Source organism: Ceratotherium simum, chromosome 36 (genome assembly GCF_057802395.1).
Source record: "Ceratotherium simum simum isolate JZ-2026a chromosome 36, ASM5780239v1, whole genome shotgun sequence".
NCBI lineage: Eukaryota > Metazoa > Chordata > Mammalia > Perissodactyla > Rhinocerotidae > Ceratotherium > Ceratotherium simum.
The window spans coordinates 17,149,190-17,172,510 of record NC_141935.1 but is presented as its reverse complement, the minus strand read 5'-3'; the positions used below and the strand labels follow the sequence as shown (position 1 = coordinate 17,172,510).

Below are 23,321 nucleotides of genomic sequence, written 5' to 3'. Positions count from 1 at the left end.
TTAGCCAAAAGAGACCACTTTTTAAACTGAAGTGACATAGTTATCTTGGTTTGGCAGGCTTAATTTTTCTGCTACCCAAACGAAATGAGAGGCTCATAAGTTAAGTGGATTCGGTCATAGAAACAAAAAAATCCTTTTTTCATTTCTGAATGCACAGTCTTAAAATGCGTATCTACCATGCTAAGGGTTTTAAATTTGCCCTGTATGCAATGGGATTGCACTGAAAGGTTTGAAGCAGGAACTGACATATTTGATTATTGCCTGAGAAAGCTTGTCTTGCTGAACTGTGAAGATGATGTTGGATGGATCAAGGTAAGACACTTTTCAGAACAGCATAAATTGAGGAATCCAGAAGTCGCCTTCCTTAAGTGCTTGAGCAATATCCAGTATAGAGAAGAAAACTTTATTTACCCTCCAATAAATTTTCCTATTAATAAAAATGTCCCTTGAAGCCTCCTTTCCCCAGAGACCTAAGACTTCTGAGCACATTGGGACCGATATTATATTCCAATGTATGCAGTTGTAATTGGAGCCTTGTAATAGATGCAAAGTAATGCAGAACTTGCTTTAAGAAACCCTCAGGTTGAGGTAAATGCTTTTGGAAATATTCTCACTTCTGCTACTGTGTGATTAGAAAATTATTTCAGAAACTCGTCACAGTTAGTCATACTTGATTTCTGCAAATGTTTTCATAATTCTTTACTGTCTCATGAAATACTTGATAACTACCAAATGTTGAAGAAGTTTTTGCCTAGATCAGAGTTTCTCAATCTCAGCAATATTGACATTTTGGGGCCAGATAATTCTATATTGAGGGAGGCTCAATTTTTACTTGTCATTGTAGGGTGACATTGTAGGTGCATTGTAGGACATTTAGCTGCATCCCCAGCCTCTACCCACTAGATGCCAATAGCACCTGCTGAGTTGTCACAGCCAAAAATGTCTCCAGATTTTGTCAAACTTCCACTGGGGAAGGGGGCAGAGGGTGCAAAATAGTTCCTGGTTCAGAACTGCTAGTTTAGATGGAACATATTACCCATGGAATATAAATCAAGATATGCACACTTAGTAAGCTGTAGTGATGATTTTGTGGATGATGGTATTGCTGGCAACAAAACTAATGATAATGATAATTTGGTTCATTGTTTCTTTCGCTCTAAGCTATGAGCTCCTGGGGTGCAGAACTAGTTCCTATTTACTGTCAAGAAGGATTACAGGTAGTAAAGTGAGCATCAGAAGCCCTATTTGCTGATCCTCCATCTGCAGAGACAATATTGTTCCAGTCTTTCTGCATTATTAAGAGCAGTTAATGAATACTTTGGTGTGAATTGGTGGAGTTGAGTTGTCTCTCACATGGGGGTTTATATTCCAGCCTCTTCTCTGGTTGGCACATGAAAGGCTTTGCCCATGTATAGGCTCTAATGGAAAAAGTATTTGGAGAAGTAGAGGCTCCTCCTTCTCCAGTACTTCTAAAATCATGCCAAAGAAGAGGCTGCGATTCTGCCTCCACCAGAGATGGCAAAGCAAGTCTCAGTGCCTGCAACAAGGGAGGTGCAGTGTGGCAGCAGATTACAGCATCTTCTTGCAGGTTTTCACTGGAGTGAAATCCTTGCTCGAACATGAACATGGTCTACTGAAGGCAGAGACTCTCTCGGTAACTATTTGTTGAATGGATGAATTAATGAATAGATGCTTCCTGCTCACTGGTACAATCATAGAAAAATACACGTGGTTGAGGCCAGCCTGATGGCATGGCCATTAAGTTTGCACGCTCCGCTTCGGTGGCCTGGGGTTGGCCGGTTCTGATCCCAGGCGTGGACCAATGCACCGCTTGTCAAGCCGTGCTGTGGTGGCCTCCCATATAAAGTAGAGGAAGATGGGCATGGATGATAGCCCAGGGCCAATCTTCCTCAGCAAAAGAGGAGGATTGGCAACAGACGTTAGCTCAGGGTTAAAGTTCCTCACCAAAAAAAGAAAAAGAAAGAAAAATACTTGAGGGCAACCTACGAATCAGAAAAAAAAATTACAAAGGACTGTATAGATCACCTAAATCCAACACTTTTGTTTTATGGAAGAAGGCTACACTGAGAACTTTAAGTGATCTCTCTGGGTCCCAGAGAGTACATCAGTGGCAGAGCTGGGGCTACAATCCCATCCCATGCCTTTCCTCCATTTAGCAAACATTGGTTAAATTGCCGGGAGCCAAATTGTATACTGGATGCTGGCAACACAAAATAAATAAGGACTGGTCCAGAATAGGAAACATAGGATTGGGAGGGCTCACTGTTCTGAGGGAGACCCCTGGGGGTGGGATGCGACCATTCCCAAAGCCCAGCACAGCAGGGCAGAGCCGGGGAACAAAGAGCCACTTCTTTCAGTCACATCATTTATGGAACCAGCACGTTGGCTTTTAAAGACTCCTATTGAAAGACAATGGCACAGCAGGATTCCTCCTTTGAATCTTTTGCTAGAAGTTAAGCCCAATTGACCAATTTGTTCTGTATTTCTCACTACATTTGTTTAGTTGCTTTGGTGTTATACACAGACATCAAACTTGACTAAATGTGCAGCATACATAAAGTTGGTACTCAGTGTCCTCCACTCCCTTTCCTGCCCACCTCCCTGTGTCCCCTCTTCCCTTCCACTTTCATTGTGCCCTGAAGAGTTCACTGGTCTATCAAGATCCCTGATCAAGAGTAAATAAATCAAAATTGATCCTAGCACCTTTGGTTGGAATTGTTTTCTATGCTACATCACTATGGATATTGAAACTAAAAAATATATATATGTGTGTGTGTGTGTGTCTGTGTATGTATGTATGTGTATATATATATATATGGGAAAATCCCACATTAATAATTCCCCATGACTGACTATAAGAGCCTGTAACAAGTAGGCAGTATTCACGGGGTTGCCAGGCCTACCGTACCTGCTTCTACTCACATTTCTTCTTTGTAGAAATCTGAATATAGCCAGTGGATTCTTGGAACACCAGGATATGAGCAAGGGGAAGATGCACACGTGTGGTGATATGAAATTTGCTATTTCACTAAATGAACAACCACCACTTGATTTAAAGTTCTCCTCAGTTTTCTGTCTGTTTAATTTAATTTTGTTTCAAATGAAGAAATTAGTGTTACACCCATTTTTGAGGACAAGCCAAACTAGATGACTTCACATTGCCTTTTGAGCAGTATTGGATTACATAACTTCTTAGCTTGTTTGCTCTCAACATCCTGAGATTTGGAATTTTCTATATGATTCAGAATGGAGATCTGGGCCTGAGGAAAGGGTTTCCATCTCCAGGGCTGGCCAGACCTTTATGATGTCACCGGAGTAACACATCTGTGTTCTTTCAGTTGGGTTGGCATCTATAGGAGAGAAAATCTTCCTCTACTTTGGGGGAAAAGGTCTGAGAGATTATATTGGGCCTCTTTCTTTACCACTAATTTTTTTGCCTTGCTGTTTAATTATGTCTGTTCTCTTAGGCTGAGTGATTTTCCTAGTTTTGATCACACAGCACAGTCTCCCTCAGTACATTCTGTTCCTTTTACTAGGTCTCTGCCCAATTACAGGAACACACTCATCTCCTCTCCAAACAGCCATTACTTGAGGAAACAAAGAAATCAACTGCAAAATATTTCAGGGAAATAAAGACAAAGTCAGGGAAAAACCTAAAGCAATTCTTTCATTTAAAACAGGTAATTGAAAATCATTCCCTTTGCAATTTCTGGTAAAGTTATTTATATCTACTGATTCAATTACCTAACATTTATATTAATGATTTCTCCAATATAATAGGATCTAGTTATGATATTTCAAAAGAGGTATAAAAATAACATTTCCTCTATTGCCTCTGACCTGGAATGTTAGTAAAACCAGGGTCCTTTTTTTTTCTTTGTTCAGCACATAAATTATGGTTGCAGAGACAAGAGGAGAGCATAGAATAGAGCAACCGATTTAGTAGATTAGTAATAAAGAGATGAGATCTAGATTTTGCTAGAATTACAAGGTAACGGTCTTTGATGGAAACAAAGGCTTGTGTTAGCTTAAAGCCCACAGACAGGTTTGCAGGGAAGCTTTTGAAGCTTATAATGTCCAGGCTTTTCACTTTCATGGCCCCTTTCTAAGGCTCTGAATCTAATTTTGTATTTGTAATTTTGATTCTTTTTTTTTAGGAAAAAAAACAATCTTCCCTCCTTATATAAGCTTCCGGAACACAAAACCTGGATCCACCCTTCTAAAGCCTGTTAGCAAAGGGTACAGCTTATTTCCAGATAGAAAAGCAATGTCATCTCAAGACCAGTGACTCAAACGAGCACAGTGAGTGTTTTGGCTTTTTTTCCCCCTTAAATGCAGCAGAAAATGTTGTCATTATGTGAAGATACATTAATGAAGATTTCCATGGACTGGAAGCATTTGATCCAACTACCAACTACCACGTGGTTTTCACTACCACATTTGTCAGTCAGTGCCAACCGTTAGGCTGACCCCTAAAGAATTGGTAACATTCGATAAATCATGACCTACAAAAACAGTTTCATAAGATTTGACCTCATTGTTCAATTATATGTTAATTACAAAAACAAAAGCTTGTCGTATAGCTAATGGGAATAGTTTACCTTTTGTTTCTGAACAGAGCAGCTTTCAAATTCTATACCAGAGCTGTCTAATAGAAATAGAACTTCTTGTTTCTGGTTCCACATGTAAGCAGCTTGGAAGTCGCCACTCCATCCTAACAACTGGTAAAAAGCTGAGAAGACTGAAAACGCAACAACACTTCTTGGATCCTAAGAGAGAGGAGGACGCAAGGCAGACAACTGCCCCCAGGGGTGGAGAGACAGATGGGCAAATACAGATCATCACTGCTTCCCAGAGCAGAGACTCACAAGCAGAAACCACTGTGGGAACCAGCGCTGGGGTAGGAAAACCTGAATGGTAATTTACGAATTACTGGAGGTTCAGTGCGGATAACTCAGAGTTAAAAGCTCTAGGGTGGACCCACTCATAACGGGGGTTCCCCACAATTTTGTGAGATTTACGTCTAGGAGCTCAACCAAATCCCCATAGTAAATACTGGAGAAAAATCTCGTAGTACTTCTTGCAGGGGGACGGGAAAACGAACCATTTTGAAATATAGTAGTTTCCCCTTATCTGCGGTTTCTGCTGTTTCAGTTACCCGCAGTCAACTGTGGCCCAAAAATATCAAATGGAAAATTCCAGAAATAAACAAGTCATGAGTTTTAAATTGCACGCTGTCCTGAGCAGCGTGATGAAATCTCACGTTGGCCTGCTCTGTCCCACCCGGGATGTGAATCATCCCTTTGTTGGATCCCCAGCCATTGACGTTGTCTGCTCCTGACACCCAACCATCAGCATCGTCATGGCTCAATGATCCTCCTTCTGAGGTATCATCAGAAGGTCGATAGTAGCCTAACGCTACGTCACAGTGCCTACGTCATTCACCTCCTTTCACCTCATCCCGTGGGCGTTTTATTATCTCATATCATCACAAGAAGAGTGAGTACAGTAGAGGAAGATATTTTGAGAGAGAGAGACCACATTCTCATAACTTTTAATACAGTATATTATTATAATTGTTCTATTTTATTATCAGTTATTCTTGTTAATCTCTTACTGTGCATAATTTATAAATGAAACTTTATCATAATTGTATACATATAGGAAAAAACATGCTATATACAGGGTTTGGTACTATCCACAGTTTCAGGCATCCACTGGGGGTCTTGGAACATATCCTCCAGGGATAACAGGGGACCACTGTACACCAGGGCATTCTGTTCTTATTAACAAGGTCTGCCCTCGGGGGAAAATAATTAACCAGAGGCTAACCTACTAGGGTTATCTTCAGAGCCTAACTGGCCCAGGGAAGAGAAATAACCAACTCCAGCCCATTCTAGCCATCCTGTGTCACGTAAGCAGGGACAAAAAAACTGAGAAACTCTTGTGAAATTCACAGTCCAAAGTCATAAGCTGACTAAAAGACTGAGACCTAATCATAGGACTATGGAACACTTCCCCTTAGGAAGCAATTACTAAAGGCCTATTCACAGCAGTTCCTTTGACCCAGTACATCATGTCCGGCTATCAAGAAAAAATTATGAGACATACCAAAAGGCAAAAAACACAGTTTGAAGAGATAGAACAAGCGTCAAAATCAGACATGGCAGGGATGCTGGAATTATCAACCCGGAATTTAAAATGATTATGATTAATATGCTGAGCGCTCTCACGGATAAAGTAGCATGTAAGAACAGATGGGCAATGTAAGCAGAGAGAAGGAAATCCTAAGAAAGAACCAAGAAGAAATGGTAGAGAAATAGAATGTGAGCCATATATGTAATTTTAAATATCTAGTAATTGTATTAAAAAAGTGAAAAAGAAACAGGTGAAAAGAATTTTGATAATATACTTTATTTAATCCCATATATCCAATATAGTATTATTTAGACATGTAATCAATATAAAAAATTGATGAGACATTTTACATTCTTTATGTTTTTGTACTAAGTCTTCGAAATCTGATGTGTATTTTCCACTTGTGACATATCTTAATTCAAATTAGCCATATTTCAATTCCTTGAAAGCCACATATCAGCCGGTAGCTAATGAATTGGACAATCAAGTGCTAGACCCTCCTATTATGACCTGGGTGAAATATGAGGTAAAATAGGTTAACAGAGAACAGTGCCTGGCAGGTGCTCTGCCAACTGTGGTCCTCCTTACCATTATCTTAAAAAATGCGTCGTCAACTGGCCACTTTGTCTCTCTCTCTCTCTTTTTTTTTTTTTTTGGTGAGGAAGATTGGCATCTGTTGCCAATCCTCCTCTTTTTGCTGAGGAAGATTGTCCCTGAGCTAACATCTGTCCCATCTTCCTCTATTTTGTATGTGCTTCACTGCCACAGCATGGCTTGACAAACGGTGTGCGGGTCTGCGCCCGGGATCCCAACCTGCGAACCCAGGCCGCCGAAATGGAGTTCACCAAACTCAATCACTATGCCACCAGGCTGGCCCCCGACTTTGTCTCTTTTACTTGAATTTTAGTTGGTGGGCTTAGGCAAAGCTTAATATAAACATTTCTCCTCTATTTTAAACCGTTTCTGGTCAGTATGTCACCAAAAGTTTAACAAATAGAATTACAGAACATTCTCAGGAATAACTGATGGCTTGATCTATTTATGAGATTAGAGTCTGCAGGGGTTATACATTCAGTATCAAGATGAAGTATGGGCCCAGGTTATAGTCTGAATATAAAAATCTCATTACAACAGGCTTGCCAAGAAGCCAAAAACTGAATAGGTTGGGAAATATCATAAAGACATTTACTGATCATCAGCTACAGGGCAAGCAGCAAGCAAAGTACTTTTCATATATCCGTTCACTTAACAGGGGAAAAAAACAAACACGCAAAACTCTGTACAGCATCCTCATTTTGAAGATAAAGAAACAGAGGTTCAGAGTTGCTTGACAAATTTGCCAAAGTTGATACAGCTGTTAGGTGATTCTTCATTACCCTATGATACCCTCCTGTTCTCACTCATCACATAAAGGGGATGTGGGCTGGAGTGATAGGTCTGGTACTGGCCCCTTGCAGAGAAGAATGAACTTATTGTCTTAAAGTGAAACATTTCCTCTATTGATGAGCTGAGTACAAAAGATGAAGCAGATGGTGAAAAAGGGAACTATCTTCTATTCTACCTAAACACTTGAATTGATGGTTTGTTTCTATGTGATGTTTAGACAACACAATAGCACAAATTAGTTCTTTCACTAGATAAAGCGAGACAACCAGATTGAGCCAAAACTACTTTTTTATTAGTTCTATTTATTAAGAGACTGGCAACTCCCTTGGGAAGTCTGGTCTTGGAGGGAACAGCCAAGGAAATTTGCAGGAATAGGGGATTTTTGGTGCAGTGGTACTGGTGAAACGGACAGAGGAGTGGCTGCTCCCAAAGACCAACCCCAAAGAGCACGTGGCTCTTGTTATATCTGGCTGGCTCAGCAACTATTCAAGTTATGGGGCTACAGGGGATACTGTCTAGACCAGTTCTTTTGGCCCCGGGATTGGCAGAACATAGAACCAGAAAGCCAAAGCATGGTCCAAATGTCTCTCTGCATTTTTTTCTGGTAGACAGTCAAATTGAATGAAAACTAAATCTCAAACAATTACCAAATAGCAATACAGTGGGGAATAAAAAGACTGCACAGGGCTTTCTTCTTGATAGATACGTCCTGGCTCCTGAGCTACAAAGCATGCCATTTCTGGAATGAATATCTTTGAGAAAAAAGCCCAGTCTTAAAGATGGGGTGACTTTTCCAGCTTGACCTTAGTCACCTTGCATCAGAGGCGTTCTGTGCCCTCCATGATGACATCATGATAGGAAAAGACACATCCACATGTAATTGAAATAATTTATTTACCACTAGAGCACCACAAAAACAGACATACATTGTGTTAAAATACAGCGTAATCAGTCATCAAAACACAAAACAGCTATTCTTATATTCCATTTTTTTTTAAACCATGCCAACCACAAAATTGTACTGCTGCTTAACACGTAAAAACTGCTGCCCCACCCCACCCGCATACTACCATCTCCCCCCTTCCCTCCCTCCTCCCTCCTCTCCCACGGCAATATTTACTTATGGGAAATAAAGACCTTATAGAACCCCCAAACTAAAAAAAAAAAAAAAGATTCAAGAGATCTTAAAATAGAGCATTTAAAATATTATCAGTGCATTCATGAGGAAAGACAAAATAATACAAAACAAAAGATCATTCTATCTGAGAGGAAAAAAATACCTGCAGAAATAAAAGTGATTTACATAGAATTAATAGAAAAGTGGAAGAGAAAAAACTCAAATCTGGGATTGGATTACATCCAACACAAGGGCTGTTTACTACTGTGGCATCCCATCGCTTGCCTTTCCAGTTTTCGAACTTGCAAATCCAATTCATCAATTTAATTAAGGATCAGGAAATTCCAAAAAAGAAGCATCCTGTATCAAAGAACTTCACTTTGGATTCACACCTCATTGTGCCGCTTTTCAGGTGAAACTGCAAATACTCCATTACCTATTAATTTTTGTCTTGAAATAAGAGACAACTGACAAACTGACATATTCTACAAACTCTGACATAAGGTTACCTTCTCTGCAATGATGTGGGAAATCATTCATTAAAGCAAGATAAATCGTAGAGTCGGATACAGAGAACTCTCATTCAGAGGAAAGAAAGAATATTTTGCTCATGGGAGAATTCGGCTTGAGCCTTTCCAACTTTCAAAGAACATCTATAAAAACCTTAACTTCAGGGAAATAAACTAATGACTTATGCTGACCTGGGGTTTTCTTCTCCCTTAAAAAAAATCGACTAAAATGTAAATCTTTTCGTTTCCCCCTTAACATTAGAAACCTGATTAAAGGAAATGATGTTTCCTATGAACTGTCTGCTCTTTAATAATAAGAGAATTCTATGAAAATGCTCATTAGACCAAGTGAGAGAAACCTTTCTTAACTCAGTCACCAAGATTCTGAGTTTCAGTCAGATGGTTAAGCCCTTGCTAAAACTAACACATTTCACCTCAATTATCTATGTATCTATAGTATTCCCCCAATTTTCCTAAAGTAGAAGATTTTTAACGTCTGAATTGATTAGTAATGATGCTTAGAAGATGAAGGAAGACTACTGAACTTAAATCTATCCTTTTTATAAAAGGAAAAAAAGGAACACGTGAACTCAGGTAGCTTATGTCATAATAATAAAGAAAGCACGAAGCACAGGTGGAGTGAATACTATAAAACATGTATTTCTAGTGCAAGTCAAAATATAGGGGCTTTACTCAAAAGTACTGGCCAGCTACAGGAAACACACTACTCTGAGTAATCATTAAAAAGAGCCCAAATTTAAGTCCAATCTAAATCAGAGTTGACATTATTACAGAACATTAAAAATATGGTAAAAATTTACACATTACACATAAAGTAGTTAACGTTTTGATTTAATAGTTTGCAAAAGAGATCTCCAGATGTGTTTCCAATTACACTGGCTTCTATACCCAACTATTGTAATAATATAGGTATTGTTACATATACCAAAACGAAGGAAAACCCTATAGCAGAGCTGTACAGCAATACTTTAAGGTCTGAAGTTTGACCAGTACATATCAAAACATTTCAACATTTCACTGGTTTACTAAACTGACGAAGAACCATTTACAATTAAAAAGAAAAAAAAAAAATCTTACAGACTTATTCTGACTGAAAGTGTTCTTTATTAACAGGCTTTTCAGTTTTGAACCTTACAAGAAGCTTCCTTAGTCAGCTGGTACATAGCGGGTCTTTTTAGGGTCTTTATCTCAATGCAGACTTGCTTGGTCATATAGTAACTCGCTGGGATTTTCATCCTATGACTATGACCTCTTTTTTTCTGGCTCGTTTGAGTTCAAGTTCCTTAAACCCATCCATGAGTTTCTGGCAAAGTATTTGGTCTCCACTTTATACACCTGTTTTATTTTCCAAGGGCAATGAAATGTTCATTATATAGTAACACACAATAAATAACTCACTGTTAACTCTAGGAGTAAGAATGAAGAGGGCAGCTATTGCATAGCAATACAGAAAAATCAGGTGAGGCACGGGATAGGAACAGTATGTACAGCAACTCCACTTAACGGGATTTTCCTGTTTTTTTTTTTTTTCTTTCACATAATTAACACCAACAAATTCTTCCAGTGTTTATTTTTTTTCTTAAAAAAAAAAAGGTTTTACTTCTTGTCTCTCTCACTTACAGAGTAGGTGAAATGTAGAATAAAGCCTTCAACTTTTCTTGTTTCAGATGCCAGTTTTAACGAACAGAACACAAACTTCCAAAGTGTTTGAACTAGTACCGCTTTTCAAAATTTTTTTTAACACTGATGAAGCAAGGCTCTCTCATGTTTTCTTGTTACAGGCATTGTCGTTGTCATCATCATCATCATCACCGCGGGATTATCCTCTGGCCACTTTTCCAAGGATCTTAGCTGCATTTGCAAGACTTGACAATCATATTAGAAAGCTGTTCGATCTTGGGTGTTTTGCCGATATAGTAGAGAATGGTTAGCGGTTCTAAGTCCTGGGACACACAGCAAGGAGAAGCAGATGCCTCTGGATTTATGGTATTATATAAGCTGAGAACCTGAAAGGACACACAGAGGAAAGACAACATAGGGAAAGACAAAAAAAAACAACAACAAAGGCAATTATTACTATTATTATTTCCTGAGAAAGATTCGCCCTGAGCTAACATCTGTGCCAGTCTTCCTCTATTTTGTATGCGGGTCCCCGCCACAACATGGCTGCCAACGAGTGGTGTAGGTCCATGCCTGGAAACCAAACCCAGGCCGCGGAAGCAGAGTGCACTGAATTTAACCACTAGGCCACAGGGCCGGCTCCAAGGCAATTATTACTTTTTTATTTTTACTTCTTTTGCTTTTTTTTGTTGTTGTTTTTTTGTGTCAGGAAGATCAGCCCTGAGCTAACATCTGTTGCCGATCCTCCTCTTTTTGCTGAGGAAGACTGGCCCTGGGCTAACATCCGTGCCCATCTTCCTCCACTTTATACGGGACGCCGCCACAGCATGGCCTGACAAGTGGTGCGTCGGTGCACATCCAGGATCCAAACCTGCAAACCCTGGGCCGCTGAAGCGGAGTGCACAAACTTAACCACTACGCCTCCAGGCCGGCCCCCAAGGCAATTATTTTTTAAGGAACCATTCTGTATTGTTATCTTATCAGTCAGAGCACTGAGTAGGCAATTTAAATTATTTTTGGTTTGCAATTTCCTTTTCTTAACCCCCAACTGTGATCAAATTGGTATGTGTCCATAGCAATCACTGCATTCCCCATTTTCCCACAGAATCCTTTTCTCATACATCATAAACAAATGATTCTACAAAAGTCAGATTGGACAAAATTGATCATTCAACAGATTTTATAGATTTTCCAAGAAGTCTTTACTTTGATCGCTGCTTTGCTGCACATACTTCTCAGGCCCTCAAAACACTTGGTCTTTTTTTTTGTTTTTGTTTTGTTTTGTGAGGAAGATCAGCCCTGAGCTAACATCCATGCCAATCCTCCTCTTTTTGCTGAGGAAGACTGGCCCTGGGCTAACATCCGTGCCCATCCTCCTCCACTTGATATGGGACGCCGCCACAGCATGGCCTGACAAGTGGAGCATCTGTGCGCACCTGGGATCCGAACCCCGGCTGCCAGTAGCGGAGTGCGCGCACTTAACTGCTGTGCCACAGGGCTGGCCCCGGTCCTCTTAGTTTTAGGTGTTATTTCTACACTCCTTTGTAATTTAAGTTGTTTCCTGAGTATGTATTTTCAATTCCCACCTAGATTAAGAGTTCCCTTAAGATCAGGGACTCTATAGACTTTGTTTTTACTTTACAGCCCTAGTAAGTCTTCTCTGGACAAAATAAGACTCTGGTGCTAGGTGAAGAAATGAATACATGGATAAGTAGAAAAATAAATTTTTTTATTAAAATTCCTAACAGAGCTTTAATCTACTCTTAGGTACAGGAAAAGACACCTGTCTGCAATGTGAAAGCTTTCTTGCTAAGTGTCTTCTCAGTGTAATTTAATGTCACCTAAATTTTCATTGAAAAGATAAAAATCTCTTCATTTATCATTGCTTCATGAATACAATCATGCTAAGAATGACATCAAAGGCAATCTATATGTTTTTTTTGCTGAGGAAGAGTCACCCTGAGCTAACATCTGCTGCCAATACTCCTCTTTTTTTTGCTTGAGGAAGATCAGCCCTGAGCTAACATCTGTGCCAATCCTCCTCTATTTTTTTGTATATGGGACACCTCCACAGCGTGGCTGGTGAGTGGAGTAAGTCCATGCCCCGGATCTGAACCCGTGAACCTGGGCCGCTGAAGCAGAGTGTGGGGAACTTTAACCACTCGGCCATGGGGCTGGGCCCAAGCAATCTGTATTCTTAATTATTCACTTTCTTATATTTTGCTTAAAACAGTAATAATAATAACAATAATCAACCCTCTATTTAGCTTTCTATGTGGTAAATGGTAGTGGCTAAATTGGAAGAGTGGATAGCGGGTCCTAAAACAGAATGAAGAGAAAGTTCTATAATTAATCCTACACCTTTCACCCCATTCTATATCAAGGGGATAAGTGACTTTTACCCATGGAAGTATGTAGGTTCCCCAGTGATGATAAAGAGACATTTCCAAGGATGCCATTAATGTGTTAGTCAAACAGCAAGTGACCTTTTCCTCGAGATTCACTGCAAATTTTTCAGCCTAAGACAGAAGATCCGTTCAGCACAGCAACACTGACTACTTTATTAAGCTACCTCTGGCTTCTTGGGTAACTGTCCAAACCACATATTTGTGACCATGACAGTTATTCTTCCTCTCTCCTTGAAAAACAAGCACGGTCTCAGCCTTCACACACTCCCTCTGTGTATCAGGGAGGAGAATTATGTTTCGACTTGGCAACTGGGCCTTGCCCCACATTACAGCTACTGTTGCCACAGCCCAGATGAAGCAGCCTGGCCAGAGAGCTCAGACAAAGGGACAGGCATGAGCAAGCTTCCCTCACGTGGCCGAGCACATGGTCAGCCCGGAATGCCAAAATCTACAGGGGAGCTGGGAAAACAGCTGCAGGAAGCGGAGCCATATCTGTCAACTTAAAGTCTAGCATATGTAGGCATTTATAAATAAATAGACTTCATGTTCCACTAACACATGATTTTTCATATGAATTAAAGAGGGAATTTTATAACACAGATTGTCTAAAATAATTGATAACCCTGAAACTCTTGAATTCGGCTGAACGCATTATGTGATCTTCTTGGCAGCAGATTCATTTTCCTACCCTGCAGAGAAGGCAATTTTTGTAATGCCTCTTTAATAAGGAGATTTACGGAGGCATAACCCAAATGTGTAGCCACATTTTAGGAATTAAACTCAGTCAGACAGAGCAATCAGAGGCCTGGTTATAAAACAAGGAGGCCTGCATTCCAAGCCTTGGTTTGTCACCAACCATTTGATCTTGGGCAAGTCATCTACATGAGCTAACCTCCAATTTCTTCAGAAAAGTGAAAAGTTTGGACAAAGTAACTTATGAAGTCCCTTCCATCTCTAAAATTCTACATTATGAGGCACTGGGAAGAAGCATTTAGACAAATACCATTGTTACATAGAACAGTCTTTGCTAATCTGGGCTGGGAACCCATGGCATCCTAGGACCTGCCTTCTGACTTAGCCTTCCATCCTCATTGAAGTAACTTGATAAAATATTCAGATTCTTGTTTACTTTGGGTTATATTAAAAAAGACTAGAGATACTAATTTTTAAATCATTTTCACGTATATCATCGTTTTGTTCTTCACATCAGTTCTCGAGTTTGGCATTATTATTATAAAGACTTTTTTTTTTTTGGTGAGGAAGATTGGCCCTGTGCTAACATCTGTTGCCAATCCTCCTCTATTTTGTATATGGGATGCCACCACAACATGGCGTGACAAGCAGTGCGTTGGTCCGAGCCTGGGATCCTAACCCACAAACCCTGGGCCGCCCAAGCAGCGTGAGTGAACTTAACCACTACACCACAGGGCCAGTCCCAAACATATTTTTTATCATACACATTCCTTTTTACTGATAAGATATTGAGGATCAGAGAAGTTAAACAACTTTCTAATTGTCATACACTAGTGAATCACTATCCCAAAGCATCTCCTGAGGCCCTCAATGTTCTTTCTAATATGACAGTCCCTGATATAGGTGACAACAGATCCTTTCTTTAGATGTGAACCTGTGTCCCTTCACATCTTAGCTGTAGAGGACACTATGTGATATGTTGATTCCAAAAGTTTTTTCTAGCTGCGTATTTATGCTGACAGCTGTTAAGAATATAAAACAAAGAAAAAATTGGGGCTGGCCCAGTGGTGTAGTGGTTGGGTTTGCGCGTTCCACTTCGGCACCCTGGGTTCGCTGGTTTGGATCCTGGGTGTGGACCTACGCACCACTCATCAAGCCAAGCTGAGGCGGCGTCCCACGGGGAGCAACTAGAAGGATGTACAACTATGACACAACTATCTACTGGGGCTTTGGGGAGAAAAAAGGAAAAAAGGAGGAAGATTGGCAACAGATGTTAGCTCAGGGCCAATCTTCCTCAAAAAAAAGATACTTTAAAAAAATGTAAAAAAGAAAAAATTAAACAAAATTGTTCTCAAGTTGCTTATAATCTAATCGGGAAGGCAAAACCTACTGTTCAAACTGATGAGTGTTACTTTCTGATTTCTCCTACAGCCTACTTCTTCCTCATCATTCAACAGGATTTCTCCATCACCCATGTAGGCGTGATGATGAAAAGGAACCAGGTTAATTAGAATTCGTTTGGAAATACTATCAGCAGGTACACATTAGCAACCCAAGAATTGAAGAGGCAAGTTAGCCAAATACTTACCCTGCTGTGCTGAGTGTCAGAACTCCATAAATACGGGCATGCTCCAGCACAGAAATTAGCATTGTACCCTTTAGGTTCATGTATCCATTTCCACCCAAGATCCCTCTTGAAATCAATGTAAAGTGGACGTAGGCAGCAATTATCCTGCACATTTCTGTTAAAAAGAAAGAGCAATGGAGATGTTAAAGCTGATTTCCCCCCGCCCCTCATCCTAAACCAGATAAATGACTCATTCATTTATTCAACAAATATCTATGGGCTAATACCACAGGCCAGGTTTTAATGGTTTTATTGTAATCTCAAGGGACTTCCATGACGGGGTGTTATGGTGATTCGCTGGACTACTTTCCCTTATGAGTTCTATACCCTGACCCCCTTATCTGCAACCTCAAAAACCAAACCTTTTCCTTGAATGACTAGATATGAGCAGAGAGGTGGCTGACGGAGACCAAGCCCTTTCCAACCACCACTGAGCAGTTATGCCATCCAGCCTCTACCGCCCTGTCAAATATAAAATGGATGAAGTACAATGGCTATTTTCAAAGAACCATCTAGGCATTTTCCTTTGAGAATAAATTCTTTATTTTATTTCACGTTCCTTGATCTAGGAATGAACCAGAAATCAAGAAACATGGAGTCTTGCTTAGTGTAACCATTGGTTCTGGCAACCCAAAAATGCCATTTTACTCACAAATTCTGACACTTTGAGCACTTTATCAGTGAGGACCCCTCACTGCCCCGTAGCTCTTGAAATAAAGAGCGAGCCTTCCTCTTCCCAGGCTTGTTAGGAAGCCACAGAAGAACATTCACACTCTCCCTCCTTGAACTCGCATGGGAATGGGAAATAAATTCATGTTGCCCTCACTTTTCTCATATTCTATAGCTAAAGACATGACAAATAGCATTCTTCTTCTGTCTCTCTCATCTCTGTTACTGTGAAAGAGGAATGACCATGAGCACTCTGCAGTGAGGGCGAAGGCTTCATACAGATGGTAAGTCTTCCTAATTAGGGAGCCGCCATCCTGCACTTCAAAGAAACGTGTATTTGCTCTGGGGAGCAGAGAGCTCATTTTCTTCTTCAGCCCCAAAGTGCTTCAGAGGGATTTGGGGGGAAAATTCAGGGGGCTAGTTTTCTCCCTTCACACTTGGTTCATTGCTAAAGAGCTTATGAATATAACACAGAAATAACTGTGTTAAGCCTCTGAGAAGAATGGTTTATGAGACGATGATGGCTACACTGTACCGTACCTGGCCTTCAGTAATGGGTACAGTTCAAGTCAATTTGTATTAAAAGAAAGGGCAAAAGAAGCACAAGAGTTAACACAGGTAATTGCTTTGTTTTGTTTTTATTTCTTTTACCTAAAGCAATAGGCTGCATCCAGAGCTCGCTTCTTCCGCCGGTTGGACTGTTGTGACTCAAGTCTGTAGGAGGGCAACAACATTAGCAGGAGATGTGGGGTCTTCCCACTGTTTTTTTTCCTAGTGGACTTTATAGTTTTCTGATCACCACTGGTATATGTGGAGGTGCCATCAATACCTTGAAAAAATGCATTTGGGTAATAAACATTTAGCTTTACTTTCATCATATATAATCAGCCATATTTTTTTTCCTTTGTATATTGTCACAAATAGCAGTGATGACCACAACAGCAGCAGCAGCTGGCTATAGTCATCCTCCACGGAAACAGATATGGAACAATAGGACTACGAACAGCAGGTGACAATGAACACTTACAAATTGGGCTCTTGTCAGAAGGCAGTTCAATGTCCAAGGCAGGGCTTGCCGGTTATGAAAGTTACTACTGAAGAAGTCTTGGACCTACAGTCTAAGGGCAGTCTCGGCAGTTTATTTTGCTCAGTTTAGGCTGTGTTCAACCCCTCAACGACCAAACACAGACCAATAGAACACACCTTGTCACCCACTGGTTCCCTCTCTTCTTAGGACTACCAAACTCAAAAGACTTTCCTAATAGACATAAACTGAGACTTACACTAAATTGCAGTGAATGAGGTTCAAGTGAAACAGAAGTCACCTTTACCTAATGCTATTTTGGGAAGCTGTGAAGAAAGAGCTTTTTCATTTATTTTATGGCATCCTCAACACTTTCCTGATTCCATCTGAGATTTAGAAACTCGAGCTCCCCAAAGCATGCTCAAGAGACTGCCAGTTTAAGCATTTAATCTCTACACTCCAGAGAATCATGACTATGTTAGAGCCTGAAATAAATCCCTAGACCTCTGGGAGTATTTTTCCATGAGCAAGAGCCACTGTAGCCTTGTGCAAGTGGATGGAGGTCCCGGGGGGTGTTTGCTAGGGAAGGGAAATTAGCTCCGTGACCTGGTGGTGTGGGCCTGATGCTGCTGCCCCAGTACATATACAGGACTTCCCTTTACCTCTCATCATCCAGTGACTCAATAGCTAATACATGAAGCGACTCAAACACTTGGCATCTCTTCATTCTCCCTGACTTTTGGCTAATTCACTAAAAAGTGAGCAAAAATATGGGGAATACTAAAACTTTGTTATGCGTTTATAAACTATTATAAAAGACTGATAAGAAAGCCGCTGGAAGTATTAGGCACCAGACACATGTCTTTTGATACATGTAAGGTTAAAGAAGCCAGGGTGCGAGGGGACTCCCTTCTGTGAAATACAGTTGTGGGTTCCTAACATTGGTTTGGGGGATTATCAGTGGAGCTCCTTGAATGCATGCTATCTTCATCTTCTATAATATTGGCATGGATGGAAAGTGGGTTTGCTTCAATGAAGAAAAGGAGGCTTGATAAGTCAGTCAGTTACTATTGACCAAATCATCACTGGGCATCAAGCAGCGTAAACTGGGAACCAATCCCTTTCTTCCAGTCTTTCCTGCCTTCATATATCTTTCTCCAACCATATCTTTACCCACACAAATGAAACTCCCCAGGCCTCACCAAACAATCCCATGTTCACATGCAAACTGACTTCACCTCCCGTATTATCCACACAGGCCCTTCCCTCCCCTACCTCACATGACCAAGTTTCAGTTACCTGCGAATCTTGCTTCTAGTTCTTCACTTTTATTGGGGATGATGTAATTATTAGATGGTACAAAGGTGCAGCATGGACAGTGTAAACTTATTTTAAATCCCAGGTTCCTGTCTGGAAAACATTAAGTCAAGGAGGTCATTTGTATGTGCGTCCATACCCTTAAATCTGCAATCAACTTGCCATAATTCAGGGTCACTGAACATCTAGGGAGGAAAAGAGAGGGTGGTTGTAACCTTTATGATGGAGCCATTCATGAACAGCATCAGTTACGTCAAAGGATAGCCATTCGCCTTCTGCTCTTGTTTTCACAACTTTGCTGTCGATGTAGCGCTGGGTTGGAGATGTTAAATCTTTGGATTTGAGAATCTAGGGAAGAAAAGAGCAAGAGGAAAAACTCAACTGGCATACGGACAGCATGACTAAACCAAAACCATTGACAGTATTCCAATTCATTACCTAAATTTAGCTCCACTCTAGTATATCCATGTATTGTCATCTCAACAGCATGGCCACGTGCATAAAAACATACCACCAGGCCATTTGCCATGAAAAATAGAGCTACTAAATCAGCTGTGTGTTATGATAAAGGTGACAGGAACCATAAAGCCAAGTGTCTAAAAGAAAGTGACAGTAATTATTTTACTTTGCTGACATAAGCTTTGCAAGATTTCGGCCATAAATTCTATGCTATTAAGTTAATGGTTTTGTTGTCTGCTTCCCTATTTATTTAATTTGGGGAGCTGGGATGTGGGGAGGGACCGGAGGAGGGGTCCAGTTCAGAGGACCCATGCTCGCCCTCTGAAGGCCCTGAATTATAATCTCCTTCTAATAAAGAGAGAAAGGTCCCAACCTTGGTTCCTAAATCCACCGACATTAAAATAGGTGACATACCTCAGCCTTCAAGGTAAGTCTCTAGCTGGGATTTTTACTCTCAATGTGACCTATGATTTACAAAGATATTCCATATGCTGCAGACTAAGAGTTAATTGGGGCAGGAGCAATCTAGCACAGTGTGTAGTAAGAGTGGGAAAGCAAATCAGCCTGAACACTGAGACTTCAGAAGCATGCATTTATTTCAAATAGGTAAAGAGCAACTGCATTATGTTCTTGGGTTTTTATAGGAAGTGAGCATTTTAGGTGGTTTTTAAAAAATTCTGTCTGTCTTTAAATGATAGTGTTTTGTGAACCAGTCACATCACGATCCTAAGTCTCCTAGAGCTGTAATAAATCCCTACCCACGTCCGGTATCCCACCTTTCCTCAGTATTTAGGGGCTCAAGCCCTATCGTTTTATGCTGCCTTTCCTGATATTGAGTCTAATTGTTCTGTGGTCATTTCCTCTATACGGGTTTAGTCTCTCCAACAAGTTCAGAAGCTTCTCCAGGGCAGGAATCATGTCTTCAATTTGACATCATTTCAAAGCACAGCACTTGATGTAATCAATGTCTATTAAATGACTATCTGAATATCTAGAAGATTTATTGACTCTCTTTAAACTTTGTAAATCAAAAATGCATAATCATCCTGCTGAATTTAAAATGGACTTTCCTTCCATGTGTGTATACGATTGGTTTCAAGTAATTTGGCAACAAATACTTCCTAGAATATTTGGCATTAGAGTAGACTTTTTTTTTAAATGTAGAAAAGGAAAAAGATTCATAGCATTGGACTTTGGGGCGTTCTTATGAATTTTAGACAAACCCTAGTCTACAGATCTGCCCTTAGGGTATAACAAACTCCACTAAGGGAAGAGAATATAGAGGTAATCATGATTCTATCATGGGCAAGAGATACTGTTTGTGAATTAAAGGAGGCAAATAAACATGACTTGAGGGCTAGGCACACTGGGGTCTGGGATTGGCACACATTATTTCCTTTAATTTAAACCCCAAAATGTTTCTATAAGGTAGATTAGGAAACTGAAACTCAGGGAGGTTAAGTAACTCACCCAATGCCTCACAGGGAACAAGTGTGGAGAGGATTTAGCAATCCCAAGTCATTTTCCCTCTTCAATGCTGGATTTTTGAAGGCCAATAGAGTTGTAGGAGTCAGTGTGTGATTATGATTCACCCTTACCCCTTTCCAGATGACAGAAAACATTCAACGATATAGAGGCAAAGATGTTTAATAAGAAAGGCTGGTACAAGATGAAAATATAACATGTGGACCGTATACACAGTTAATGCCGACATAAACCTATAACTTTAAAGATATAACTTAACAGCAGCCAATGCTCTGGAAATCAAATCTTGCCTTGAAAACACTCCCAGTTGGGCAAATAAGACACCACTTATCCAATTCAGAATAAATGGTATAACTAACCTAACACAGAAAAACAATGATAAAACAATGGTTGAGAAGACATTTTCAGACATTTCCATCTGCCTCACTGACTATAAACTGGTAACATACCCAGAACTCATTTTGCTATCTTTAAATTTCTTCCTCTAGTTGACCTCCTATAATGATGCATTATTTCATAATGCTTTGTATGTTTGCTTTGCTCCTAATTATCATAGTGTATATCTTATTCATCTTCATATCCCTAACACTTAGACAAACTGTCTAGAACAAACCATTGCTTTCATTGCTGAATTAATTACATGCATATTTATGTATATCATATAGCAAATGTCTACAATATCTATCTATGAGATATATGAGTATATGTATAAGACCCCGTGTATGAAATGAAGACACAGAATTTCTTTAAAAAGTCATGACTACATTGACCAAATGGGGAGAAAAAACACACACTGGCAAATCTGGAAATTCTGCACCTCAAAGAGAAGGAGTAATCGAGATTATGTTATTTAAAAGCAGACCAGAGGGGAGAAAAGAGATTCTGAAACTTTTTTCTTTTTTAAATCTCAATGGAAGATAAGTGCTTCCTCAGCCACAGAACACTGGTAGGTTCTGACAATGGACAACTTCATATTCTCACACGGGTGAAAGATTCTCCATATCTTTTTACCAGTTCAAGAACAGGTCAAGAAAGTCAGCTAGTTAGCTACATAATCCTGAAACAGAGACGTGATTTTGGTCTTGAGGGTTTGTTGTCTCGAACTGTATGGCCAAGGAGTTCTTAAACCCACTTGTTGCAATTTAACTCCATTCTTTCTTATCCAGTCGTCAGTAGGAACAGAAAACAGCTGCTTTCCATCATTCATAGTATATCCCTCATATTCTTGGAGACTATTATTAAGTCCCCTTCAGCATGCTCATGCTCTCTCTCTAAGCTAAATAAACCCAGTTCCTTCAGCCCATATTTAGAGGAGCAATTTCCCAAACCTTTAATCACCTGGGTCACTAAGGATGAATGATGCTCTATAAAAGTACTCCTCCTACAGCTTCGTGATTTTGTTTCAGAACTGGCTAGAAAACCTTCTAATCACATTTCAAAGTCTCAAATCTTAACTTGAAAGGTATCTTCTTTCTAAGAATAGGCACAACCTCCCTAATCCCTGTTTATCTCCCATTTATCACCCACGCTAAACTAAACTGTGAAGGAAAAAAATCAACCTGTTCCAATTATCAATTAGCACTTTCTTAAATTCAAGAGTTTATATAAAAATGACCAGTTTGGTCAACTTGCCGTTCTATTTTAGCCTTTGCTGTCTGCCTCTCTCCAATCTCCCCACAGCAAGTGTATTGAATGTTAACAGTCATGGATATGCAGCTGTTGTTTTTTATTTTTCTGGAGCCACAGTCACTTCTAAATTCCTTTGTATATCTTATTATGACAAAGATAATTTAGTTGAATCATAGAAGCTCTCTTAACTGGCCTCCATTTAACTGGCCAGATTAACCAGAATTCTCCATTTGTTCTGAGATATATATTGGCAGATGTCCACAGCATGCTGGGGCTCATTGCTGGAAAGCTACTTACTAGTGTGCTCCAAACACTTCTGGTTTTACCCGTTGAGTTATATGCTTAGCAAGTACCACTGGTATATGTTTCTAAACCTGTTTATGATAGTTGGACTTGATATTGTAATTACACAAGTTAATTATAAACTGATGAAATACAGGACCAAAAGTAAAGAGAACTGTTGCTTCTATGAAAACCAAGTTAAATGCCTTGGAAAGTCTTCACAAAGACAAGATGCTTAAAAAAAATTTAGTTTTGGAAAAAAGTTTGATGGTTCCTCAAAAAGGTAAATATGGAATTACTGTATCATCTAGCAACTCGACTCTTAGGTATATCCCCAAAAGAATTGAAAGCAGGGACTCAAACAAATATTTGTATACCAATGTTCATAGCAGCATTATTCACAATAGCTGAAAGGTAAAAACAACCCAAGTGTCCATCAACAGATATATAAATAAACAAAATGTAGTATATACATACAATAGAATATTATTCAGCCGTAAAGAAGAATGGAATTCTAACACATATTACAATATGGATGAATCTTAAAAACATTATGCTAAGTGAAATAAGCCAGACACAAAAGGACCAATGTTGTATGAGTTCACCTACATGAGGTACCTAGAATAGGCAAATTCATATAGCTAGAAAGTTGAATAGAGGTTACCAGGGGGAGGGGGAGTGGGGAGCTATTATTTAATTGGTACAGTGTTTCTGTTTGGGATGATGAAAAATGCAAATGGATAGTGGTGATGGCTGTACAGATTGTGAGTATATTTCACGCTATTGAATTGCATACTTAAAAAATGGTTAAAAGGTAAATTTTTTGTTATGTATATTTTACCACAATACAATTTTTTTTCTAATTTTAGATGTGGGAGAGACAGCTATAAGAGAAAGAAAGAATATAATAAAAATC

The 23,321-nt window shown here is 39.7% G+C and overlaps 1 protein-coding gene across 2 annotated transcripts in view; it reads right to left on the bottom strand.

The window, feature by feature from the left end:
• Positions 1-8,646: 8,646 nt before the first annotated feature.
• Positions 8,647-23,321, bottom strand: part of TGFB2 (transforming growth factor beta 2) — an 86,354-nt gene continuing 71,679 nt past the window's right edge. For both annotated transcript variants that reach the window (XM_004439662.3, XM_004439663.3), the window contains 5 exons: positions 18,766-18,898; positions 18,533-18,643; positions 16,861-17,038; positions 15,502-15,655; positions 8,647-11,198 (listed from right to left, as the gene is read on the bottom strand). In XM_004439662.3, the coding sequence (XP_004439719.1) occupies positions 11,040-11,198; positions 15,502-15,655; positions 16,861-17,038; positions 18,533-18,643; positions 18,766-18,898 (735 nt within the window). In that variant the 3' untranslated portion in view covers positions 8,647-11,039. The remainder of the gene's footprint in view (positions 11,199-15,501; positions 15,656-16,860; positions 17,039-18,532; positions 18,644-18,765; positions 18,899-23,321) is intronic.